The 23,179-nt window shown below is 40.1% G+C and overlaps 2 protein-coding genes across 7 annotated transcripts in view; one reads left to right on the top strand and one right to left on the bottom strand.

Moving 5' to 3' along the window:
- nhlrc2 (NHL repeat containing 2) overlaps positions 1–13,082 on the bottom strand; it is a 90,919-nt gene extending 77,837 nt beyond the window's left edge. The window contains exons 1-2 of the mRNA XM_059948005.1: positions 13,003–13,082; positions 12,687–12,862 (exon numbers count right to left, since the gene is read on the bottom strand). Of these exons, the coding sequence (XP_059803988.1) occupies positions 12,687–12,862; positions 13,003–13,082 (256 nt within the window). The remainder of the gene's footprint in view (positions 1–12,686; positions 12,863–13,002) is intronic.
- Positions 13,042–23,179, top strand: part of dclre1a (DNA cross-link repair 1A (PSO2 homolog, S. cerevisiae)) — a 78,268-nt gene continuing 68,130 nt past the window's right edge. For all 6 annotated transcript variants that reach the window (XM_059947884.1, XM_059947885.1, XM_059947886.1 and 3 more), the window contains exon 1: positions 13,042–13,570. In XM_059947884.1, the coding sequence (XP_059803867.1) occupies positions 13,081–13,570 (490 nt within the window). In that variant the 5' untranslated portion in view covers positions 13,042–13,080. The remainder of the gene's footprint in view (positions 13,571–23,179) is intronic.

Here is a 23,179-nt window from a genome sequence, read left to right as displayed (position 1 = left end):
AGTCCTTCCAGGTGAGGCAACACTTTACCTGAGAGTCTGCTGGAGTCGTCTATTGCATCCGGTGCTCCTGGTGCGGCCTCCTCTACATTGGCGAGACCCGACGCAGATTGGAGGACCGCTTCATCGAGCACCTACGCTCCGTCCGTCACAATAGACAGACCTCCTGGTTGCCACCCACTTCAACTCTGCCTCTCATTCCCATCTAGATATGTCCATACATGCCCTCCTCTACTGCCATGATGAGGCCAAACTCAGGTTGGAGGAGCAACACCTCATCTACCGTCTGGGTAGCCTCCGGCCTGGTGGTATGAACATTGAATTCTCCAATTTCCAGTAATTCCCTCCCCCTCCCCTATCCCAGGTCCCTCTCTGCCTCTCTCCCCTTTCAACTTTCTGCTTCTTTATCTCTACAGTTCTTTCATGCTTATCCCCTCCCCTCCCCCCTTTACCTTTCCTCTGATTGGCTTTCCACCTGGCGCCTCTAGGCCCTACCCCCTCCCCTATCTCTATTACTGGGCTTCGGCCCTCTCTTCCCCTCCATTCCTGATGAAGGGTCTCGGCCCAAAACGTTGGCTACTCTTTTCTCACAGATGCTGCCTGACCTGCTGAGTTCTTCCAGCATTGTGTACGTATTCTGGAATCAATCAATGCTGGCTGATTATTGTTCAACATTTAAGCTTGATGCCTTAGACACTGAGAACAAATGAAAATCATCAACAAAACATTTTTTAGCTTAGTTGAACTATTACAAAGGGTCAGCACCATTATGCAATTAAACACATTATATTCAATAACAGGTAATTTCTTGTTTTTCCAAATACCTACGTGATACAATAGCCTGAAATTATATTTGTGCTCAGCTTCAAGTGTTCTATCATAAATGAAAACATTTTCCAAAGAAGCAACACTTTTGAAAAAACCTGTTGACCAATATTTAATGTGGTAGCTCATCACACTCTCCTTACTACGTGCACATTCAAAGAAAAACCTATCCTGTTTCTGTTTTCTGCAGATGTGATTCTTGTTCCAAGAATTGAAACTTTAAGATTTGAATCTAGAATGTCTGGAGATCACTCCTCATTCATTCACTGTCTCTAGAGCAGGGGTTCCCAAACTTTTTTTTTGCCATGGACCCCCACCATTAACTGAGGGGTCAATGGATTCCAGGTTGGGAGAGCCACTTTTAAAAACCTTGGATGTGGTCAAGCAGGACCAGCCATTAGTTCCAATAATTTGCTTATTCATTTTTGAAGGTGATTGCGTCAAATTCCTCTTTCCATTTGGTCCCACAATTTTTTACCACTATTAGGATATTCCTAATGTCTTTAACTGTGGAAAAATTCAAAATATTTCTTCTCTGCCATTTCTTTATTTCACATTATTAATTCCTCAATCTCATCCTGAAGAGAACTATTGTTTACCTTAGAAATTCTCTTCCAAATTATATACAAGCTCTTGATTGCTTAACTCTCATAGTCCATTTAGTCTCTATGTGTTGTGTTAAATTTTAGAAACCAACGAAGTGTCCTTTGGCAGTATTATGATTGTACATTCTATTAGAGATCATCATTTACTTTCTGACTTAGCTGCAATGGATCTTATTTCTAATATATATATATTTTTTAATTTCCTCAAAGGAATAAATTTTTGTTGAGAAAGAGCAAATATCCCATTAAAAGTCTGCCATTGTTATTTACTGTCTTATTTTAAACCAATTTTCCCATTTCCACTGGCCAAGCCTGCCTTTATATTTCTCTTTACCTACATTTTAGACACCAGATCTAAACCAGTTATTTCCTTGGTTGGCTCTAGTTTTGAGGTCAAGGCCATGATAACTTTGAACTTCCTCTCTATGGGATCATTTTAAGTTGCCATACTAGATATACCATATCCCAATTCACTACCAACCCAAATGCTCTCTTTGCAGAGGACTAATTTTATTAACTTCAGTTTCATAACCAACGGACTCACTTTCAAGGACTCTTCATCTCATGTCTTGATATTTATTGCTTGTTTATTATTTTTTTTTCTTTTTGTATTTGCACAGCCTTTTGCACATTGGTTTAACACCCAAGTTGGAGTGGTCTTTCATTGATTCTGTTATGGCTATGATTTTACTGTATGCCACAGGAAACTGAATCTCAAGGTTATATATGGTGACATATACAGTGCCTATAAAAAGTATTCAACCCCCTTGTAAGTTTTCATTTTTTAAAAATTATTTTACAACATTGAATCACAGTGGAGTTAATTTGTTTTTTGACACTGATCAACAGAAAAAAAATCTTTCATGTCACAGTGAAAACAGATCTCTACAAAATGATCTAAATTAATTACAAATATAAAACACAAAATAATTAATTGCATAAGTATTCATCCCCCTTACTTTAACATGACACACCAAATCATCACTGGTGCAGCCAATTGGTTATAGAAGTAACACATTTAGTTAACTGGAGTTCTGGTTTTGGAGACCAGTATGCAGTTAAGGTGTTTCAATAGACTGTAGTAAAGATACACCTATATCTGGAAGGTACAACTGCTGGGGAGTTAGTATCCTGGCAAAAGCTACACCATGAAGACAAAAGAACTCTCCAAGAAACTCCTCAAAAAGGTTATTAAAAAGCCCAAGTCAGGAGATGGATACAAGAAAACTGTAAATTTGTTTAGAGCAAGCCGTCCTCAAAAACTGAGTGACCGTGCAAGAAGGGGACTAGTGAGGGAGGCCAGCAAGAGGCCTTTGATAACTCTGGAGGAGTTACAAGCTTCTGTGGCTGAGATGGGAGAGACTGTGCATAGACTAATTGTTGCCTGGGTGCTTCAGCAGTTGTATCTTTCTGAGAGAGTGCCAAAGAGAAAGCCACTGTTGAAAAAAACTCACGTGAAATCTCTGCTAGAGTATGCTAGAAGGTATGTGGCAGACTCTGAAGTTAGCAGGAAGAAGGTTCTATGTTCTGATGAAACCAAAATTGAGCTCTTTGGCCATCAGAATAAATGCTATGTTTGCCGTAAGCCAAACAAAGCACATCATCAAAAACTACCATGAAACATGTTGGTGGTTGCATCATGCTGTGGGGATGCTTCACTGTAGCAAGCCCTGGAAGGCAGAATGTAAAATACATAGAAACTCTGGAGGAAAACCTGATGCAATCTGCAAGAGAACTGTGACTTGGGAGAAAAATTGTCACATTCTCCCAACAAGTCTCTAGTGCTTATAGTAGCATGTTTAACTGTGTTTGGTGATCATACAGAACTGCAAGAAACAAGAACATAGCCATTCTGACTCAGATCCATCCCTTCAAGCATAAAGCCAAAGCTACACAGGAATGGCTTAAAAACAACAAAGTTAATGTCCTGGAGTGGCCTAGTCAGAGTCCAGACCTCAACTCAATTGAGAATTTGTGACTGGACTTCAAAAGGGCTGTCCACTCACAATTCTCATGCAATCTAACAAAGCTTAAGCAGTTTTGTAAAGAAGAATGGGGAAAAATTGCAGTGTCCAGATGTGCAAAGCTGATAAGAGACCTATCCACCTAGGCTCAAGAATGTAATTGCTGCCAAAGGTGCATTTACTAAATACTGATTTGAAAGGAGTAAGTAATTATGCAATCAAATATTTTGTGTTTAACAAATGTAATAAATTTAGATCACTTTGTGGAGATTTGTTTTCACTTTGACATGAAAGAGTCTTTTTCTGTTGGTGTCAAAAAAAGCCAAATTAAATCCATCATGATTCAATAAAACATGAAAACTTACAAGGGGAGTGAATACTTTTTATAGGCACTGTATGTACTTTGATAATTTACTTTGAACTTTGATGAGACACCTTAGCAGTGGGATTTATTAACATTGTTTCGAGTGCAGTCATTCATGACCATAGAACTCTACTCAAGAATCTGACATTTTCCTCAAAAGACAAGAGGGCACTCTGTCAACACACAGATTATGGAAGGTGTTCCCTATATTCAATGCCATGTTTTGTGGCAGTATCCACAGCATATTCATCCTTAGCAAGAGTAAGTTCTCAGATATATTCAGTGGTTACCAATGCTTGAAGGGATGGATCGGAATCAGAATGGCTATGTTCTTGTATCTTTCACTTCTGTATGATCACTAAACACAGTTAAGCACGCTACTATAAGACACCAACTCAAGAACTAGAGACTTGCTGGGAAAATGTGGCAGGCCTACTCAAGATACGATTCCAGTCTTTCTATTAGAGAAATTTTCCCAAGACAGCTACAAATAGTGGTAAGCAATATTTTTCATTTAGATTTGTGTTTAAAATTAGTTGCAAGTGCAATTTTCTGGGGTTAATATATTAGCTTGAGTTTTCACCAACAATAAGTAACATAATAATAATTTTTTGAATAAATATATAATAAAATTGCAGCTGTCAGAATGTCAATCGAAATGTAGCTATGCCTGGGAATCTTGTAAGAAATGCAACAGTTCAACATGGAACTATTTGCTTTGTGTGCACAAGTTTACAGATATGGAGGAAATCCTGTTACATGCTCCCAACTTCCTGACTGCTTTCCTACATGGACAACTCATGGGCTCAATTATAGGATGCAGAGTTCCTGCAATTCCTTAGGCGATAGTTCATCAGCTCCATTCATTTCAATTAAGAACATTTGTGAGGAAAATAGGAAAGTTTCATGTAATTTACATTTCTGAAATAAATTAGAAATATGTAAAAATGATTAAATGCAGTTAAGTGCTTTAGTTTGTATTGTTTCCATTTTAAACATTGTAATCTATTATTAATTTTGAATATTTTCTATTTTGTTTTTAAAACTTGAGATAAATTTGGATTTGTCCTGAAAGTTCATCCTAAAGATCTATTCAAGGTTAACTACAGACTTTGCATTTAAGGGTGTTGTGAGCCTTCAGATTCTGTGTGTTGGTTTTTCTACAGGAATACCAGCTGCACTAAAGCCATTACAAAATTTCCACTTGTGTTTTTAAAGATTATTCATTTTAAATTTCCGTCATGTAATAAGTACTTTGTTGTGCAGGTATAAATATTAATCATTTCAAAGACCAGTGAACCTGATAATTCGTGTTTGTCACCAGACTACGTTGTGCTTGGCTTTAGATATTCTTGAAACTATTAATGTCAATTGAGTTTTGCTCATTTACCATGGAAAAACTTTCCAAATCAATTTGGCAAACTTCTAAGTGATTTTTGTTTATTCATATATGAATGATTTTTAAACTCAAAGTATAATTAATTTTTTGCTCTCTAAAGCTCTACAATTATTTCACTAAAACTGTCAACCATATTTTGAAAAAGCAAAATAGAGTGTTCTTAGTCAGAAGCAAAATCTCTGAGCACTGCAGTTTTAAATTATTCAGTATCATGAAGCTACCTCTATGAACAGAGGTAAGTAAATTCTAGCAGTAAGAAATTACTTGACACCATACTCAACTTCATACTTCTTTCATGTGCTTGATAAGATCTGACATTTTTTTTACTTGTTATACCATTTCTTTGGCTAAAAATGGGAGCAACATAATAATTTGGTCATATATTCCTGCAATTCATGTAACCAATACATAACTATCATAAATATCAAATCACCTTTAAACTTTGGTTGAAAAATATTCACACCTCTTTTAAGCAGATGATTATTGACAGGAAAATGTGAAAATTAGAAACTCTTTCCAGAACCTCATTTGAGCTATAAAAATAAATGACCAATTAATCTAATTTAAATCTTTGATGATAGGATTTACTCAAACCATGACTGAAATTATGTGGCACTTCATTAAATATTCCATAAGCTCCCACATAGAATAGTTTAATTTTCCATACTATATCCACCATTGACTGACGGTTTCCCAAAGGGCATTCCTTGATGTGTTCTTCCATACTGCTTTACAGCTTAGTATGGGAACACCAATGCCTTTGAATGGAAAATCTTACAAAAGGTAGTGGATTGGGTTAAGCCCTCCCAACCACTGATCACATCTACATGAAATGCTATCATAGGAAAGCAGCATCCATCATCAGAGATCCTAGCTCTTTTCTTGCTGCTGCCTTAAAGGTAAAACTTGCAGATGCCTCAGGACTTGCTCCACCGGGTTCAAGAACAGTTACAACACCTCAACCATCAAGCTCTTGAACAAAAGATAATAATTACAGTCATCTTTTGAGATGTTCCCACAGCCAATGATCTCACTTTAAGGACTATTTATCTTGATATTTCATGCTCTCGTTATTCATTGCTATTTATTTATAGTTGCACTTCAACAGTTTATTGTCTTCTGTGCTCTTGTTCTTTCATTGATCCAGTTTAGTTATCATTCTATAGATTTGCTGAGTATGCCCACAGGAAAAAGAATCTAAGGGTTATATATGGTGCCATTTGTATTCTGATAAATAACTTTACTTTGAAATATGTGCTAATTGTTATCAACACTTACACTGTATTACTCCTCAACCTTCAATGCTATTTTAACGTTGAAAATTGGTTACCTCACATTCTATCCTGGGTGAGCCACAGTTTTTTTTACCACTGATGCATTAGGAATGGCAAAGCTGTCATGTTTGTAATTCCATCAATTTTATTCACCTCTTTCTGGTTACTGTCTTGGAATGAACCAGAGTGAATACTAATATGCTCTCTTACTTATCCTTCAGGTAGGGTTCAGAACACCCAACAATACACCCAGGTTAATGATATTAATGGAGCCTTCAAAAATCTCCCTTCTTTTTCTGATGCATCACTTTTTCATCAGATCCTACAATTCCAGTTTTGCAAGTGAGCTCAGGCCTAGGAGAGGGTGCGAAGAAAACTTATCAGGATAGTAACAGGGAAGGGAAACTTCATTAGGTAATAAGAATAGACAAACTAAGATCTTTTTTTCCATTGACAGCCAAAGGAAAATTTCTTAGAAACTTCCACCAACATATGGTGGAAGCCAAAGGAAGTAGCTGTTCCTGAATCACTGATTTTGTGCTTTAAGGCTTCTGTACCTTTTTCCTGACAGTAACAATGAGAAGAGGGCATGTCCTGGTTGATGGGGGTCCTTAGTAATGGATACCACCTTTCTGAGGCACCGCTCCTTAAAGATCCCTTCAGTACTATGGAGGCTAGTACCCAAGATGGAGCTGACTAATTTTACAACTTTCTGTACCTTCTTTCGATCCTGTACCATAGCTCCCTCCCCCCATACCAGACAGTGACACAGCCTGTCAGAATGTTCTCAATACATCTGTAGAAGTTTGAGTGCTTTAGGTGACATACCAAATCTCCTCAAACTCCTAATAAAATATAGCTACTACCTTGTCTTAATAGCTGCATCAATATATTGGGACGAGGTTAGATCCTCAGAGATTTTGACACCCAGGAACTTGAAATTACCCCTTCTCTCCACTTCGGATCCCACAATGAGGATTGGTTTATGTTATCTCATCCACACCTTTGTGAAGTCCAGAATCAGTTCTTTGGTCTCACTGATGTTAAGTGCAAGTTTGTTGCTGTGACGCCACTCAACTAGCTAGTATATCTCATTCCTGTACACCCTGTCATCTCCATCTGAGATTCTGCCAACAATGGTTGTACCAACAGCAAATTTATACATGGCATTTGAGCCATACCTAGCCACACAGTAATGGGCATAGACTACAGCAGAACAGTTGGCTAAGTACATATCCATGAGGTGCACTTGTGTTGACCGTCACGAGGAGGAGATACTATCATCAATCTGCACAGATTGCGGTCTTTTGGTTAGAAATCAAAAATCCAATTGCAGAGAGAGGTACAGAGACCCATGTTCTGCAGTTTATCGATCAGGACTGTGGTAATGATGGTGTTAAATGCTGAGCTACAGTCAACAAATAGCATCCTGACAAAGGTGCTCAGGCTATTGTCCAGGTGATCTAAGGCTGTGTGAAGAGCCATTGAGATTGTGTCTGCTGTAGACCTACTGTGGCGATAGACAAATTGCAGTAGGTTCAGGTCCTTACTGAGGCAGGAATTCATTCTAGCCATGATCAACCTCTCAAAGCATTTCATCACTATAGATGTGAGTGCTACTGGATGATAGTCTTAAGGCTGCTCACACTACTCTTGGGCACTAGTATAATTCTTGCTTTTTTGGAGCAGCTGGGTACTTCCGACTGTAGCAGGAAGGTTGAAAATGTCCTTGACTACCCCCGCCAGTTGGTTGGCACAATTTTTCAGAGCCTTACCATATACTCCATGGATTGGCACCTGCCACCTTCCGAGAGTTCACCCTTCTAAAAGACAGCCTGACATCGGCCTCCAAGAGACAAATAATAAGATCACCGGGTGCAGCAGGGATCTTCACAGCTGAGATAATATTCTCCCTTTCAAAGTATTTAGTGTTTTTAATAAATGAGGGATGACTTCTGAAAAAAGTCATTAAATGCTTACTCCATATCTCACTTTCCTTTCCACAGAAGTTGCCGGTACTGCAGAAAATCTGTTCTTTGTAAACCTGGCAATAATTTTGGAGTATCTGCTAGATATACCAGTAAAGGCAAAGATCTGTTATTCCCTATAGATTAAAATATTGCAAAGAGTATTCTGAGCAGTTCTGGGAGCTTCATTGAAGAAAGGATGGGCTGGCACTGGAGAGATTCACAAGAATGATACCAGGAATGAAAGGGTTGAAGTATGAGGGCCTGTACTCGCTGCAGTTTAGAAGAATGAGAGGGGAATCTCACTGAAACCTATCAAATATTGAAAAGTGGATGTGGAGAGGATGTTTCCAATAGTGGGAGAGTCGGGGACCAGAGGGCACGATCTTGGAATACAAGAACGTCCCTAAAAGCGAGGAAGCGTTTCTTTAGATAGAAGGTGGAATTATTGGGTGTATTTAAAGCAGAGTTTGTAAGGGTGTTGAAAGTTACGGGAAGAAGGCAGGAAAATGTGGTGGAGAGAGGGGGGGGGATAATAAATTAGACATGATCAAATGGGAAACAGACTCGATCTGTCAAAAGACATAATTCTGCTTCTGTGATTTATGGTCTAAAATATTGTGGAGTAGGGCAGATAAGAAAAGTAAGCATTAGTATTTTATCACTTTTAAAAATGTATGCCAAATTAAAAGCACAGTAAGATGCCAAAACAGCATATGGAAAAGGACTCAATTAATGGTCATATTGAGGGAGCAACATTGGCCCACAATAAGAACCACACACAGAAGTTCCACCTTCTTATGTTCAGGGTGCCATTTCAGCTTTTATGGCCACCCCTCTACAAATCGTCATCACATCATATTCTTAGTGGTTACTCTTGTTTTTTCCTCTCTCCACCCAAAATGATGTAATTTTCTAACACAGATCTCCAGATTCTGTGTATGACCCTCCTATAACCCTCCAAATACCATGGCAGTGTTAATGATCAATTCAATATTGTGCATAGAATATACAAAAAGTTATGCCTGAGCAGAGAATAAGACTATAAGACATAGGCGCAGAACTAGGCCATTAGGCCCATCGAGTCTGCTCCACCATTTCATCATGACTGATCCCATTTAACCCCACACACCTGTCCTCTCACCATATCCCTTGATGCCCCAAGCAATCAGGAATCTATTAACTTCCATTTAAAATATACCAACAGATTTTGCCTCCACCATAGTCTGTGGCAGAGCATTCCACAGATTCACAACCTTCCAGCTCAAAAAACTCCTCCTTTCTTCTGTTCTAAAAGGTCATGTTTTGATTTTGAGGCTGTGTCCTCTAGTTCTGGATACCCCCACCAAAGGAAACATCCTCTCCACATCCACCTTATCTAGTCCTTTCAACATTTGCTAAGTTCCAATGGGATCCCCTTACATTCTTTTATATACCAATAAATACAGGCCCAAAGCTGCCAAATGCTCCTCATATGTTACCTCTTCATTCCTGGAATTATCCTTGTGAACCTCCTCTGGACTCTCTCCAATGACAACATGTGGCGACCCATTTCCTGGCACATCCGAACCGGCTCACAATTAGATAGCCTACAGGGGTTTGCAAGCACAGAGCTTTGGAGCCTCTGCGCCACGGGGGGCAGGTTGAGGGAGGCTTAAAAGTGAGGCTGAGGATTTCGAATAAAGTTTTTCCTTCGACTGCAGTTACCGACTCCGTGTCGTAATTTTAGTGCTGCGTGTAGCACACCGCTACAAACACATCTTTTCTGAGATAAGGGGCCCAAAACTGTTGACAATACTCCAAGTGCGGCCTGATTAGTGTCTTATAAAGCTTCAGCATTATCTCCTTGTTTTATATTCTATTCCCCTTGAAATAAATGGCAACATTGCATTTGCCATCTTTACCTCAGAGTCAACCTGTGAATTAACCTTCTGGGAGTCTTCTGCGAGGACTCCCAAGTCCCTCTGCACCTCTGGTGTTTGAATTTTCCCACCATTTAGGTAATAGTCTGCACTACTGTTCCTTTTACCAAAATGCATCATCATAGATTGCCCAACATTATATTCCATCTGCCACTCTTGTGCCCATTCTTCCAATTGCTTAAAGTCCTGTTGCAAATACATTGCTTCCTCAACACTACCTATCCCTCCACCTACCTTTGTTATCATCCACAAACTTTGCCACAAAGCCATCAATTCTACTATCTAAATCATTGACAAACAATGTGAAAAGTTGTGGTCCCAGTACTAACCACTGAGGAACACCACTGATCACTTGCAGCCAATGCAGAAAAGGCCCCCTTTATTCCCACTCGTTGCCTCCTGTCCATCAGCCATTCCTCTAACCATGCCAGTATAATTCCTGTAACACCACAGGATTTTATCTTGTTATGCATGCCTCATGTGATGCACCTTATAAAATGCCTTCTGAAAATCTAAGTAAATGACATTCTCTGCCTCTCCTTTGTTCACCCTTTGTTACTTCCTCAAAGAACTCTAACAGATTTGTCAGCAGATATCCCTTTACAGAAACCATGTTGACTTTGATTTATTTTATCATTAGTCTCCAAGTACCCTGAAACTTCGTTCTTAATAATGAACTCCAACACTTTCCCAACCACTGAGGTTAGGCTAACTGGCCTGTAATTTCCTTTCTTCTGCCTCCCTCCTTTCTTAAGGAGTAGAGTGACATTTGCAATTTTCCAGTCCTCTGGGGCCAAGCCAGAATCAAGTGAGTTTTGAAAGATCACGATCAATGCATCCATTATCTCTTCAGCAACCTCTCTCAGGACTCTGGGATGTGGTTCGTCTGGTCCAGGTCACTTATCCACTTTAAAGCCTTTGAGTTTGCCTAGCAGTTTTTGCTTTGTAATAGCAATGGCACTCACTCCTGTTCCCTGACATTCACAGAATCTGGTATACAGCTAGTGTCTTCCACAGTAAAGACTGAGACAAAGTACTTATTAAGTTCATCTTCCATTTCTTTGTCCCCCATTACTACTTCACCAGCATCATTTTCCAATGGTCCAAAATCAACTCTCACCTATCTTTTACTCTTTATATAACTGAAAAACTTTTAGTATCCCGCTTTATATTATCTGCTAATCTGCATCATATTTCATCTTTTCTCATCTTATAGCTTTTTAAGTTAACTTATGTTGGAATTTAAAAGCTTCCCATTCATTTTTGCTACTTTATATGTCCTTTCCTTGGCTTTTATGCAGTCCTTAACTTTCCTTTTTGGCCACAGTTGCCTAGCCCTGGCATTTGAGAACAACTTCTTCTGTGGAACATATCTATCCTGTGTCTTGTGAATTATTCCCAGGAACTTGAGCCACCTCTATCCTGAAAGATAGAATGCTGTGCTGAACTCGTACTTACTTCAGAAATTATCTCGGGTTACCCATAGCCGTCTATTTTTCTAAGGTCCATGAAATATCCAGAAGTCTCTTAAAATACCCTATTGTATCTGCCTCCACCATTGTCACCGGCATCCCATTCCATGCACTCATCACTCTTCGCGTAAAAAAACTTGCCCCTGACATCTCCTCTGTATCTACTTTAAAGCACCTTAAAACTATGTCCTCTCGTGTTAGCCGTTTCAGCGCTGGGAAAAAGTCTCTTACTATCCACACGATCAATGCCTCTCATCTTATACACCTCTATCAGGTCACCTGTCATCCTCCGTCGCTCTAAGGAGAAAAGGTCAAGTTGCCATCCCTGCCAGTATCCCCTTCCAATCCACCTTGACAAGCTCCTCTCTCATGCCTCTGTATTTCCCATGTGCCTTATGCATTTCCTCTCTCACATTGCTGTATGAATTCAATCTGCATTGAATGTACCTTAGCTCGCCAGAATTCCAGAATTTCATTATCTTCGACTGGGCAGAAAACTGCACATGCTACTAGTAATCTTGCAATGTCTTTTTTTATTTGATTTCAATTAATCAAATTTCAGACACGAACCGGAGGAGAACTTGGGACTACTCTGACTCAGGAAATAGAAACACAGCACTTCGTCTCTTCCGAAAGAACTAGCATCTACTTGTCCCAGAGCAAACACTGCCCCAACTCCTTACTTCCTCAGTGTGGCGGCATCCGGTTGCATGCTCGCTCAAACCCGGCCAGGGACGTTATGGTCTATTTGTTATTGTCTACTTGCTGTGCTTCGTGTTGTCGGTCTCTGCATGATTCTTGAATTACCGTTGGAAGTCCATTTCATTTCCAAATCAGCTTGAAACCAGAGTCCTCCCTCCCTTCTCGTTGAGTGTCTGTGGGACAGGAAAAACTCACCTTCTTCAAACTCAGGGACTCTCAGATCCGCAGCCCTGCCGTCGATCTCCCTGACGTGCTGGAGGATGAGCCGCTCTTTTTCCGCCGGGCTGTCTACAGTCAGCAGAGCGGACTCCAGCTCAGCCTGAGCAGCAAAAGCGGCAGCCATGGCGACAGCGAGAGCGATTACTGCTCGGCTGATCTCACATTCGCCATTGGAAAACTCACATCACAGCTATGCAATTTAACACAAAGTACTATGAGTTACAAAAAGAAAGGAATTTGAGAAAATAATTCAGAACAGTTTGAGTGTCTTTTGATAAGTGTAGATTTGTGCTAGAAATCGTGTCGAATGTGCGGATTCAAGGCCGAGGTTGGCGTGTTTTGAATGGGCGCCGCTTGCTGAGGGCGCGCCATGAGCAGAGAGGATGACATTTGGGATTATAAATCTGTTCGCAAAGTCAGGCGTCCTGAGAATAGTGCAGAGGTTCGCAGCCCGCCGCCTGGGAGGTTGCTCAAGCGGTCGAAAGCCGAGCGGGGAAGAAGTGGCAGAGCTGTCGCTGATGGGCTCCGGTCCAGGAGTAGGAGAGGGGCCAAGTGCCCGGAGCCTGAGCGGGAGTCAGGGACCACAGATCGGCTCTCCTCCCGACCTCTCAGCCCTTCCGCCGCATCTGTACATCGCCCAGCCACTCCCAGCCCACTGTCACGGCCTACCGATCCTTCTACCCCACTTAAGCAGACTGAAAGCAGCAATGCGCCCGGTGGAAAGTGTATCCTGACAAAGACCAAACCGGTGCATTCTGGCCATTGCCCAATCTGTCAAATGCCCTTCTCTCTGCTGATGATAGAAACGCCTCGGTGGCACGTTGCAGAATGTTTGGATACACCAGGTTGCACGGACAATGGTAAGGTGATTTTAAAAAGAGTGCAGGTTTTTAAGGAATCATGAGTGATTTTTAACATTGTTCCTGGTACAGGATTTCCACCAAAATGTCAACAGTTCAGTTCCTCCCACTGACAGACCTGCTGAGTTCCTCAAGATTTTTTGTGGCTCCAGTTCCACTTTGAAGTTTAGAGCAAATATAGCTGGTGTGTGACTTGGAAGGAAATATGGATGTTCGTGGTTCCCATGTAGCTGAAGCCCTTCAAGGCAAAAGAGATCTTGTATTGCGCACTGGGGTGCTGTTGAAGAAACATACTGCAGTGTATTCTGTAGATGATATGTACAATAATGGATGAAATGTATGTTTATGGCTTGAATGAGGCACCTCATAAGCAGGCAGGTAATGGGTTGTGGTGACTTGCTGTAGTCATCCAGAAAAGCAGAGAGCATTCAACCCTGTCATGCTCTTAGCTGAAGAGTAGACATGTGTTTGCTGGGGGGGGGGGGGGGCGAGAAAGTTAAGTTGTTGCCCTAGAATACTGACATGCTCTTATAATCTTATTATTTATGCAGCTGGTCCAATTGAGTTTCTTGTGAATTGCAACCTCTTGTTTGTAAGGGAAAATGGTAATAACACTAAATTCAAGGGGAAACACTTAGCCATCTCCTTGTTGGAAGTTATCACTACCTGTTACCTCGATGCAACCACATGACTTGCCATTTATTAGTTAATGCCTGTGTATTGTCCAGGTTCTGCTAAATAAAGACAGAGGATATTATCTTGACCCAGATAAAATATCATAGAAACATAGGAAACCTACAGCACAATACAGGCCCTTCAGCCCACAAAGCTGTGCCAAACATGTCCTATCTTAGAACGACTTAGGCTTACCCATAGCCCTCCATTCTCTAAGCTCTGTATTAATCCAAGCCAATTTGGCCTGGCCTAGTCTAAAGTCAAACCAAATATTTTCTTTTTTTTAAAAAAAAACAATATGCACTTGATCTGACCCCAGCACCAATAGTTAAGATCATGTTGGGAAGCCTGGCTCTTGTGTACTTTTCCTTAAAGTTAAATGTTGAGAATTAAAATCATGCTTGTGGTTGAGGCCACTAGGAAAAAGGCAATTCTGGATTGGGTGTTGTATAATAAACCAGAATTGATTAGCGAGCTTAAGATAAAGGAACCCTTGAGAGCCATTGATCTTATTATGTTAAGATTCACCCTGTAGTTTGAGAGGAAGAAGCTGATGCATCAGTATTACAGTGGAGTAACAGAGGCATGGGCGAGGAGCTGGCCAAGGTTGATTAGAAGGGGACAGTAGCAGGGATGACAGCAGAACAGCAGTGGCTGGAGTTTCTGGAGGCAACTTGGAAGGGCCAAGATAGATACATCCCAAACAAAAAGTATTCTAAAGAGAGGATGATGCAACCATGGCTAACAAGGGAAATCAAAGGCAGCACAAAGCAAAAAGAGAAGGCATATGATACAGAAGAAATAGTGGGTAGAGGATTAGGAAGCTTTTAAAAATCAACAGAAGGCAAATATAAAAGCAACATACAAAAAATTGCTGGAGGAACTCAGCAGGTAAAGGAACCCTAAAGAGGCAGTGATCAGAATATAATAGAGTTCTATCATGTTAGAACTATAAAGACTATAAGGAGAGAAAAAGATAAACTTTGATGATAAGGTGGCAATAATATAAGAGAGAATACAAAAGTTTTTCCAGCAAAATAAAGAGTAAAAAAAAAGGTGAACCGCTGGAAAATGATGGAATATGACGCATCGCAGTAGAAGCATTCAGACACGCAAGTTTGATGAAGAGTTTTAAAAAACAGGAATTTTTTCCAATGGGAGTCTTTGATTGGAGTACAGTGCAGATGCTGTGGAAGTGTTCCGGTGCAAGTCCGGTGAAGACCTTTAAAAACTAGGAAGTTTTTACAATGGGAGTCTTTGATTTAGAGTACGGCACAGGCGCAGTAGAGGTGTCCCCGTGCAAGTCTGGCAAAGAGCTTTAAACAGGAGCTTTTCAACAGGAGCTTTTCAACAGGAGTCTTTGATTGGAGTATAGCGCAGACATAGTAGAAGTGTTGCTGCACAAGTTTGGTGAAGAGCCTTAAAAACCCAGTCTCCATAAAAGAGGGTACCATCTAGTGGAGTTGTCAGTGTGAGTGAGTGCAGTTGTTCTCAGAGTGGTCTTCATCAGAATGGTAAGGCTTTGGCTCAACAGGACATTGGTGAAAGCAGACAGAAGCAAGGTAAGTAGGTAAGTTCATTTCTTATTTCTTTTTCTTATTTAACTCTGGCAAGAATAGGGGGTTGTCTACAGGGCCAGTGTTCTGCTCTGCTTGTCAGATGTGGGATTTCCAGGAGATTACCAGCCTCTCCGATGGCCACGTCTGCACCAGATGCATTGGGATGCAGCTCTTTAGAGACAATGTTAAGGAACTAGAGCTGTAGCTCCGTGACTTTTGACTTGTTAGGGTAAGTGAGGAGGTGTTAGACAGGACGTACAGGGTCAGCTCCATCTTAGGTACTAGCCTACAAAGTACCCAGGACATATTCAAGAAATGGTGTCTAAGGAAGGCAGTGTCCATTATTAAGGATCCCCAGCACCCAGGGAATGCACTTTTCTCACTGTTATCATCAGGTAGGAGGTACAGAAGCCTGAAGGCACACACTCAGCGGTTCAGGAACAGCTTCTTCCCCTCTGCTACCCAATTCCTAAATGGATATTCGATATATTTAAAGCAAAAGTTGATGGTTTCCTGAGGTCAGGGCATCAAATGTAATGGCGAGAAGGCAGGTGCATGGGGTTGAGTGGGATACAGGATCCGCCATAATGGAATGTAAGACTGGACTCGATGGGCTGCATGGCCTAATTCTGCTCCTTTGTCTTATGCTGGAGAGGTAGTAATAAGAGACAAAGAAATGGCAGACAAACTTAATAAGTATTTTGCATCAGTCTTCACTGCGGGAGACACTAGCAGTATGCACAAAATTTGACTGTTGGGGCAGAATTAAGTGTAGTTGCTGTTACTAAGGAGATGGTGCTCGGGAAGCTGAAAGGTCTGAAGGTAGCTAAGTCACCTGGATCAGATGGACTGCATCCCAGGGGTTTGGAAGAGGGAGCTGAAGTGATTGTGATAGCATTAGTAGTAATCCACCCAGAGTCACTGCATTCTGGAATGGTTCCAAAGAACTGAAAAATTGCAAATGTCACACCACTTTACGAAGGAAGGGAGGCAGAAAGAAAGAAATTATATGCCTGGTAACCTGACCAGTGGTTGCGAAAACGTTGGAGTCCATTATTAAGGAGGAGGTTTCAAGGTACTTGGACACACGTGATAAAATAGGCCAAAATCTGCATGGTTTCCTTAAGGGGAAATTTTGCCTGACAGGAAATAACAGGCAGGATAGATAAAGGAGAGTCAGTGGATGTTATGTACTTGGATTTTCAGAGGGCCTTTGACAAGCTGCCATTCTTTAGGCTGCTTAACAAGATTCAATGGCATTACAGGAAGATTGACTGACTGGCAGGAGGCAAAGAGAGGAAATAAAGGGAGCCTTATCTGGTTGGCTGCCGGTGGTTGGTGCTGTTCTGCAAGGGTCAGTGTTGGGACCGATTCCTTTTACGTTATATGTCACTGCTTTATATGATGGCTTTGTGGTCAAGTTTGCAGATGGTACTAAGATAGGTGGAGGACATGTAGTGTTGAGGAAGTAGGGAGTTTGCAGAAGGACTTAGATTGGGAGAATGGGCAAAGAGGTGGCAGATGGAATAATGTAGGGCAATACACTTTGGTAGAAGGAATAAAGGTGTAGACTGTTTTCTAAACAGGCAAAAATTTCAAAAATCAGAGGTACATGGGAGACCTTGTGCAGGATTCCCTAAAGGAGGTTAACTCGGAGGTGGGTCAATGGTAAGGAAGGCAAATGCAATGTTTAGCTTTCATTTTGAGAGGACTAGGAACTTAAAGCAAGCATGTAATGCTGATGCTTTATAAGGCTTTGGTCAAACCACACTTGGAATATTGTGAGCAGTTGTGGGTCCTTATCTAAGATGTGCTGGTATTGGATGGAGTCCAGAGGTGATTCATGAGAATGAATCCTGGAATGAAAAAGTTTACTTATGAAGAGCATTTGATAACTCTGGGCCTGTACTCTCTCGAGTTTAGAAGAATGAAGGGGGATCTCATTGAAACCTATCAAATATTAAAAGACATAGATAGAGTGAATGTGGAGAGGATGTTTCCTATAGTGGGGAAGTCTAGGACCAGAGGACATAACCTCAGAATAGAGGGATGTCAATTTAGAACAGAGATGAGGAAGAATTTATTTAGCCAATAGGTGGTGAATCTGTGGAATTCATTGCCAAAGATTGGTGTGAAGGCCAAATCACTGGTTATTTAAAGCGGAGTTTGATAGATTCTTGATTAGTCATGGTATCAACAGTTATGGGAGAAGGTAGGAGAATGGGGTTGAGAGGGATAATATGCCACAAATATGAATATGCCTATGAAGTAAGCGCAAGAGGCAGCTCTGAACCAAGGCAGAAATGACTCATGGAAAGAGAAGCACTTTTTGTCCATTTTTCTCAGAACTCAGTAAGCATCAGCAATATAATCTCAAAACTTGTTGCTGTAACTTTGAGTTGTTTTGGCATTCTTAATGCATATTTGTGCTCCAGTGGTTCTGGAGTAGGAAAATAAAAGGGACGCAATCAAACCGAGAAGCTGCTTGGTACTAAAATTTGAAAAAAATCACTTTATGCATTTTTCCATTTCTAATGTATTCCACCCAGCCTGATTATGAAGCTCTAATTTACAACGCTAAGTCAACTCGGCTTTGACCTGTTGACTTATTCATGCTGCATTTGTATGTTAAGTTTGCAATTGATAGAATACACTTATCTTCCAGAAATGAGTTGCCATGAGGATAGAGTGTATTTGGAATTAAAAATTTGACAGATGTTACTTTATATGGTAGAATTTTCAACCCACTCACAAAAAAGTGTAGATACTCCCTGTCCCTACTTAAAGCATTCTTTTGAAAGGTTCAGAGCACAGCTGATGTCTTTCGAAGTAAAGTGTCAGAGCTATGGAGAGTTTTTGTATTTACTAGTTTTGCATCATATTCCATGCCTGTTTAACTGGTAACTGGGAGGGTGTATTAAGAAGGATGAAATTCTCATGTTATTATATTGCCAAAAAAACACTTCCCCAATAATCCTCCAGTGTGTGTTCCTTACAATTTTCAATTCTCCCCTTTAAATAGTTCTTAATATTTTCTAAAAACATTTCTTTCTAATTTGGGCAGTCCTTAATAGTCATTACCAAATAAAGATAGGAAATGATTCATGATTCTTCCATCAAATATATCTAACCAATTTCATCTATTCTCAAGCTGTGAAAAGATATTCAAGATCTGAAGTTGTACCATTTGTAGTGTTTTTACAAGTTCCATCTGATTGAGAAGAATCCAGAGTATTCCCATTGGTTGAAAATATGCATTATTTTCACATGAATATTACTGGTAACTTATTGCCATGCCTACTCAAGGAATGAATTAATCTGACACATTTTATGAGCTATGGTTTCAGTAAGAAATTTGCTATTACATAGCAGGATTAAGCATGAAGTTACAAGCAATAAAAATTCATTCAAATTTAGTGAAGATTAAAACTTAAGTTCAAATATATTAGCGTAATTGGCAGGCTGATTCTTGGATGACTTGGCAAAGCTGCAGGAGAATAAGATAAAAGTTTTCTCCAGGCTTATAAAGAAAATATTGTAAGCTACAACATTAGGGAAATAGATATCATTGTGTCCCTTTCTCCATATCGAAATTTAAAGTATCTCAAAGCAAAACAATGTGTATTGATAGATTTTCTGTATATATTTTGTAATCATGTCTTTGCCAGTTCTGACAAAGAGTCTTCAATCTGATATACAGTATTAATTCCTCTTATTTTTCCACAAATGTTGTCTGATGTGTTAAGTGTTTCCAGCATGTTCTGTTTTTACCAAACACTCAAATTATACCACATTTGTTACTTGCAGAGGTCTATTCTTTGGATATGCAAATAGCCAGAATATTAATAGCAACACAGACATATCCTGAATTCTGTATCAAGTTTCAGGGATGTGTCAAACAATGTATGAATATAGAAAATATTATAGTCAGATGTATCAGTATTAAAGTGGAGTATAGGGAATTACAGAAGCATGAGAGAGGAGCTGGCCAAAATTCATTGGAAAAGAACACTGGTATGGATGACAGCAGAGCAACAATGGCTGGAATTTCTGGAAGCAATTCGGAAGGCGCAGGACATTTAATCCCAAAGAGGAAGAAGTATTCTAACGGCAAGATGACACAACCATGACTAACAAGAGAAGTCAAAGCCACCATAAAAGCCAAAGAGAGAGCATATAATAAGACCATAGGATATGGGAGCAGAAGTAGGCCATTCGGCCCATCGAGTCTGCTCCGTCATTCAATCATAGGCTGATCCAGTTCTTCCAGTCATCCCCACTCCCCTGCCTTCTCCTCATACCCTTTGATGCCCTGACTAATCAAGAACCTATCTATCTCTGCCTTAAATGCACCCAATGACTTGGCCTCCACAGCCGCTCGTGACAACAAATTCCACAGATTTACCACATTCTGACTAAAGTAATTTCGCCACATCTCTGTTGCAAGTGGACGCCCTTCAATCCTGAAGTTCTGCCCTCTTGTCCTAGACTCCCTACCATGGGAAATAACTTTGTCATGTCTAATCTGTTCAGGTCTTTTAACATTTGGAATGTTTCTATGAGATTCCCCCTCATTCTCCTGAACTCCAGGGAATACAGCCCAAGAGCTGCCAGACGTTCTTCATACGGTAACCCTTTCATTCCTGGAATCAATCTCTGTTATTCCTGGTTAATTTGCAGGTTGAGTCTGTGGTTCAATTCAATGTGAAGTTAGATGATTGGAAAGCTTTTAAAAACCAACAGTAGGCAACTAAAAAAAGTAATAAAGAAAGAAAAGATAGAATACGAAGGTAAGCTATCTAATAATACTAAGGGGGGATACCAAAAGATTTTTCAGATACATAGTGTAAAAGAGAGGCAAGAGTAGATATCGGACTGCTGGAAAATGATGCTGGAGAGGTGGTCGTGGGGGACAAGGACATGGTGAATGAACTAAATAAGTATTTTGCATCAGTCTTCATAATGGAAGACATGAGCAGTATGCTGGAAGTTGGAGTCAGGAGACAGAAGTATGTAAAGTTGCCATTAATAAGGAGAAGGTTCTTGGGAAACTGAAAGGTCTGAAGGTAGATAAGTCACCTGGACCAGATGGTGTATACCTCAGGGTTCTGAAGGAGGTTGCTGAAGAGATTGTGGAAGCATTAGCAGTGAGCTTTCAAGAATCAATTGAGTTTGGCAGGGTTCTGAAGGAATGGAAAATTTTAAATGTAGCTCTGCTGTTCAAGAAGGGAGAGAGACAGAAGAAAGGAAATTACAGGGCAGTTAGTCTGACAGTGGATGGGAAGGTGTTTCAGTCAATTGTTAAGGATGTAGTTTTGGAGTACTTAGAGGCACATGATTAAAAAAAGGCCCAAGTTAGCATGGTTTCCTTAAGGGAAAATCTTGCATGTCAAATCAGTTGGAATTCTTTTAAGAAATAACAAGCAACATAGACAGAGGAGAATAAGTGGATGTTGTGTATTTGGATTTTCAGAAGGCCTTTGACAAGGTGTAGCTCATAAGTTAAGAGCTCGTGGTATTACAAGAAAGATACTAGCATGGATAAAGCATTGGTTGATTGGCAGGAGGCAAAGAGTGGGGGTAAAGGGACCCTTTCCTGTTTGGCTGCCAATGACTAGTGGTGTGGCACAGGAGTCTGTGTTGGGACCACTTCTTTTTACGCTGTACGTCAATTATTTGGATGAGAGAATTGATGTCTTTGTGCCCAAGTTTGCAGATGATATAAAGATAGGTGGAAGGGCAGGTAGTTTTGAGGGAGTAGAGCATCTATAGAAGGGCTTAGATGAGAATGGGCAAAGAAGGGGCTGATTTAAATACAATGTCAGGAGATGTATGATCATGCACTTTGGTAGAAGAAGTTAAGGATAGACTATTTTCTAAATGGAGAGAAAATTCAAAAATTTGAGATCCAAAGGGACTTTGGAGTCTTCATGCACAATTCCCTAAAGGTTAAGTAGCAGGTTGAGTCAGGGGTGATGAAGGCAAATGCAATGTTAGCATTCATTTCGAGAAGACTAGAATATAAGAGCAAGGATGTAAAGTTGAGGCTTTATAAAGCACTGGTTGGGCCTCACTTGGAGTATTGTGAACAAGTTTTGAGCCCCTTCTGTAAGAAAGGATGTGCTGACATCGGAGAGGGTTCAAAGGAGTTCACAAAAATGATTGAAGAACTTGTCATATGAGGAGTATTTGATGGCTCTGGGCCTTTACTCACTGGAGATAACATTGAAATCTACCAAATGTTGAAAGGCCTTGATAGAGTGGATTTGGAGAGGATATTTCCTAAGGTGGGGGAGGTGGGCAGTGCTTAGATCAGAGAACACAGTCTCAAAATAGAGGAATGTGGTTTTAGAATGGAGGAGGTGGAATTTCTTTAGCCAGAGAGTGGTGAATCTGGAATTTGTTGCTGCAGGTAGATATGGAAGCCAAGTATTTACGTATCTTTAAGGCAGAGGTTGATAGATTCTTGACTAGTCAGGGTGTGAAAGGATATAGGGAAAAGGCAGGAGATTGGGGCTGAAAGGGTAATGGATCAGCCATGATGAAATAACAGAACAGACTCGATGGGCCAAATAGCCTAATTCTCCTCTATCTTATGATCTTAAAATAGCCACTTAATATATATCTTAATCTTATTGTATGGGTCAATGAGGGCTAATTAACACAAACATTTATTTATTATATTCCCCTGTGTAGTTACAATGGTATAGAATCGGAACATCTCATGCAACGTCTTCCTTTGATGTCCTTTAAGTATCAGAGGAAGTTAAATAATGAACTTTTTTTTTAAATTGAGGACTGGCTCTTGTCTAAATTTAGCAAATGCTCCTCATATTCCATACCATCTGAAAATGTTCAAAGTAGCCTAACAGTCACAACTGCAGAATACATTCAGACAGAAAGCCTTCAGTTTTGTCATTTTTGCACTTTCCCTGCTGGACTCAAATAAGAGGTGTGGTCTGAATTTTGTGTCTTATGACAGAGTTTGGTTGTCGCTAGCAATTTTACTTGTCTGCACTGTTTTTTTATATTCATTTCTGGTTAACTTTTTAAATTTCTCTTTACCAAAGCCCACCTCTCTGCTTGCGCTTCACTCCAAATCACCATGTAATTAACGATTTTTTTTACATCCTTCATTATTTACCCCTAAGGCCAAATAACTACCTGCAATTCTTTATAGAATCTTCAAATTCCAATCTAATGTTTAACAACTTATAAACTTTAATTGAAGCACGTTTTAAAACTTAATTAGTACCAGACTTGTGGAATTGAAATAAAAAGTTTTCAACGATGGTCTGACATTTAAGTTTGATTTTACAGAACTGTCATACAATCTTAACCAAATGTACTGATGTTCTTGCTTTGTTAATCCATG

This window comes from Hypanus sabinus, chromosome 22 (assembly GCF_030144855.1).
Source record: "Hypanus sabinus isolate sHypSab1 chromosome 22, sHypSab1.hap1, whole genome shotgun sequence".
Lineage (NCBI taxonomy): Eukaryota > Metazoa > Chordata > Chondrichthyes > Myliobatiformes > Dasyatidae > Hypanus > Hypanus sabinus.
This window is presented reverse-complemented; position numbering and strand designations above follow the sequence as displayed.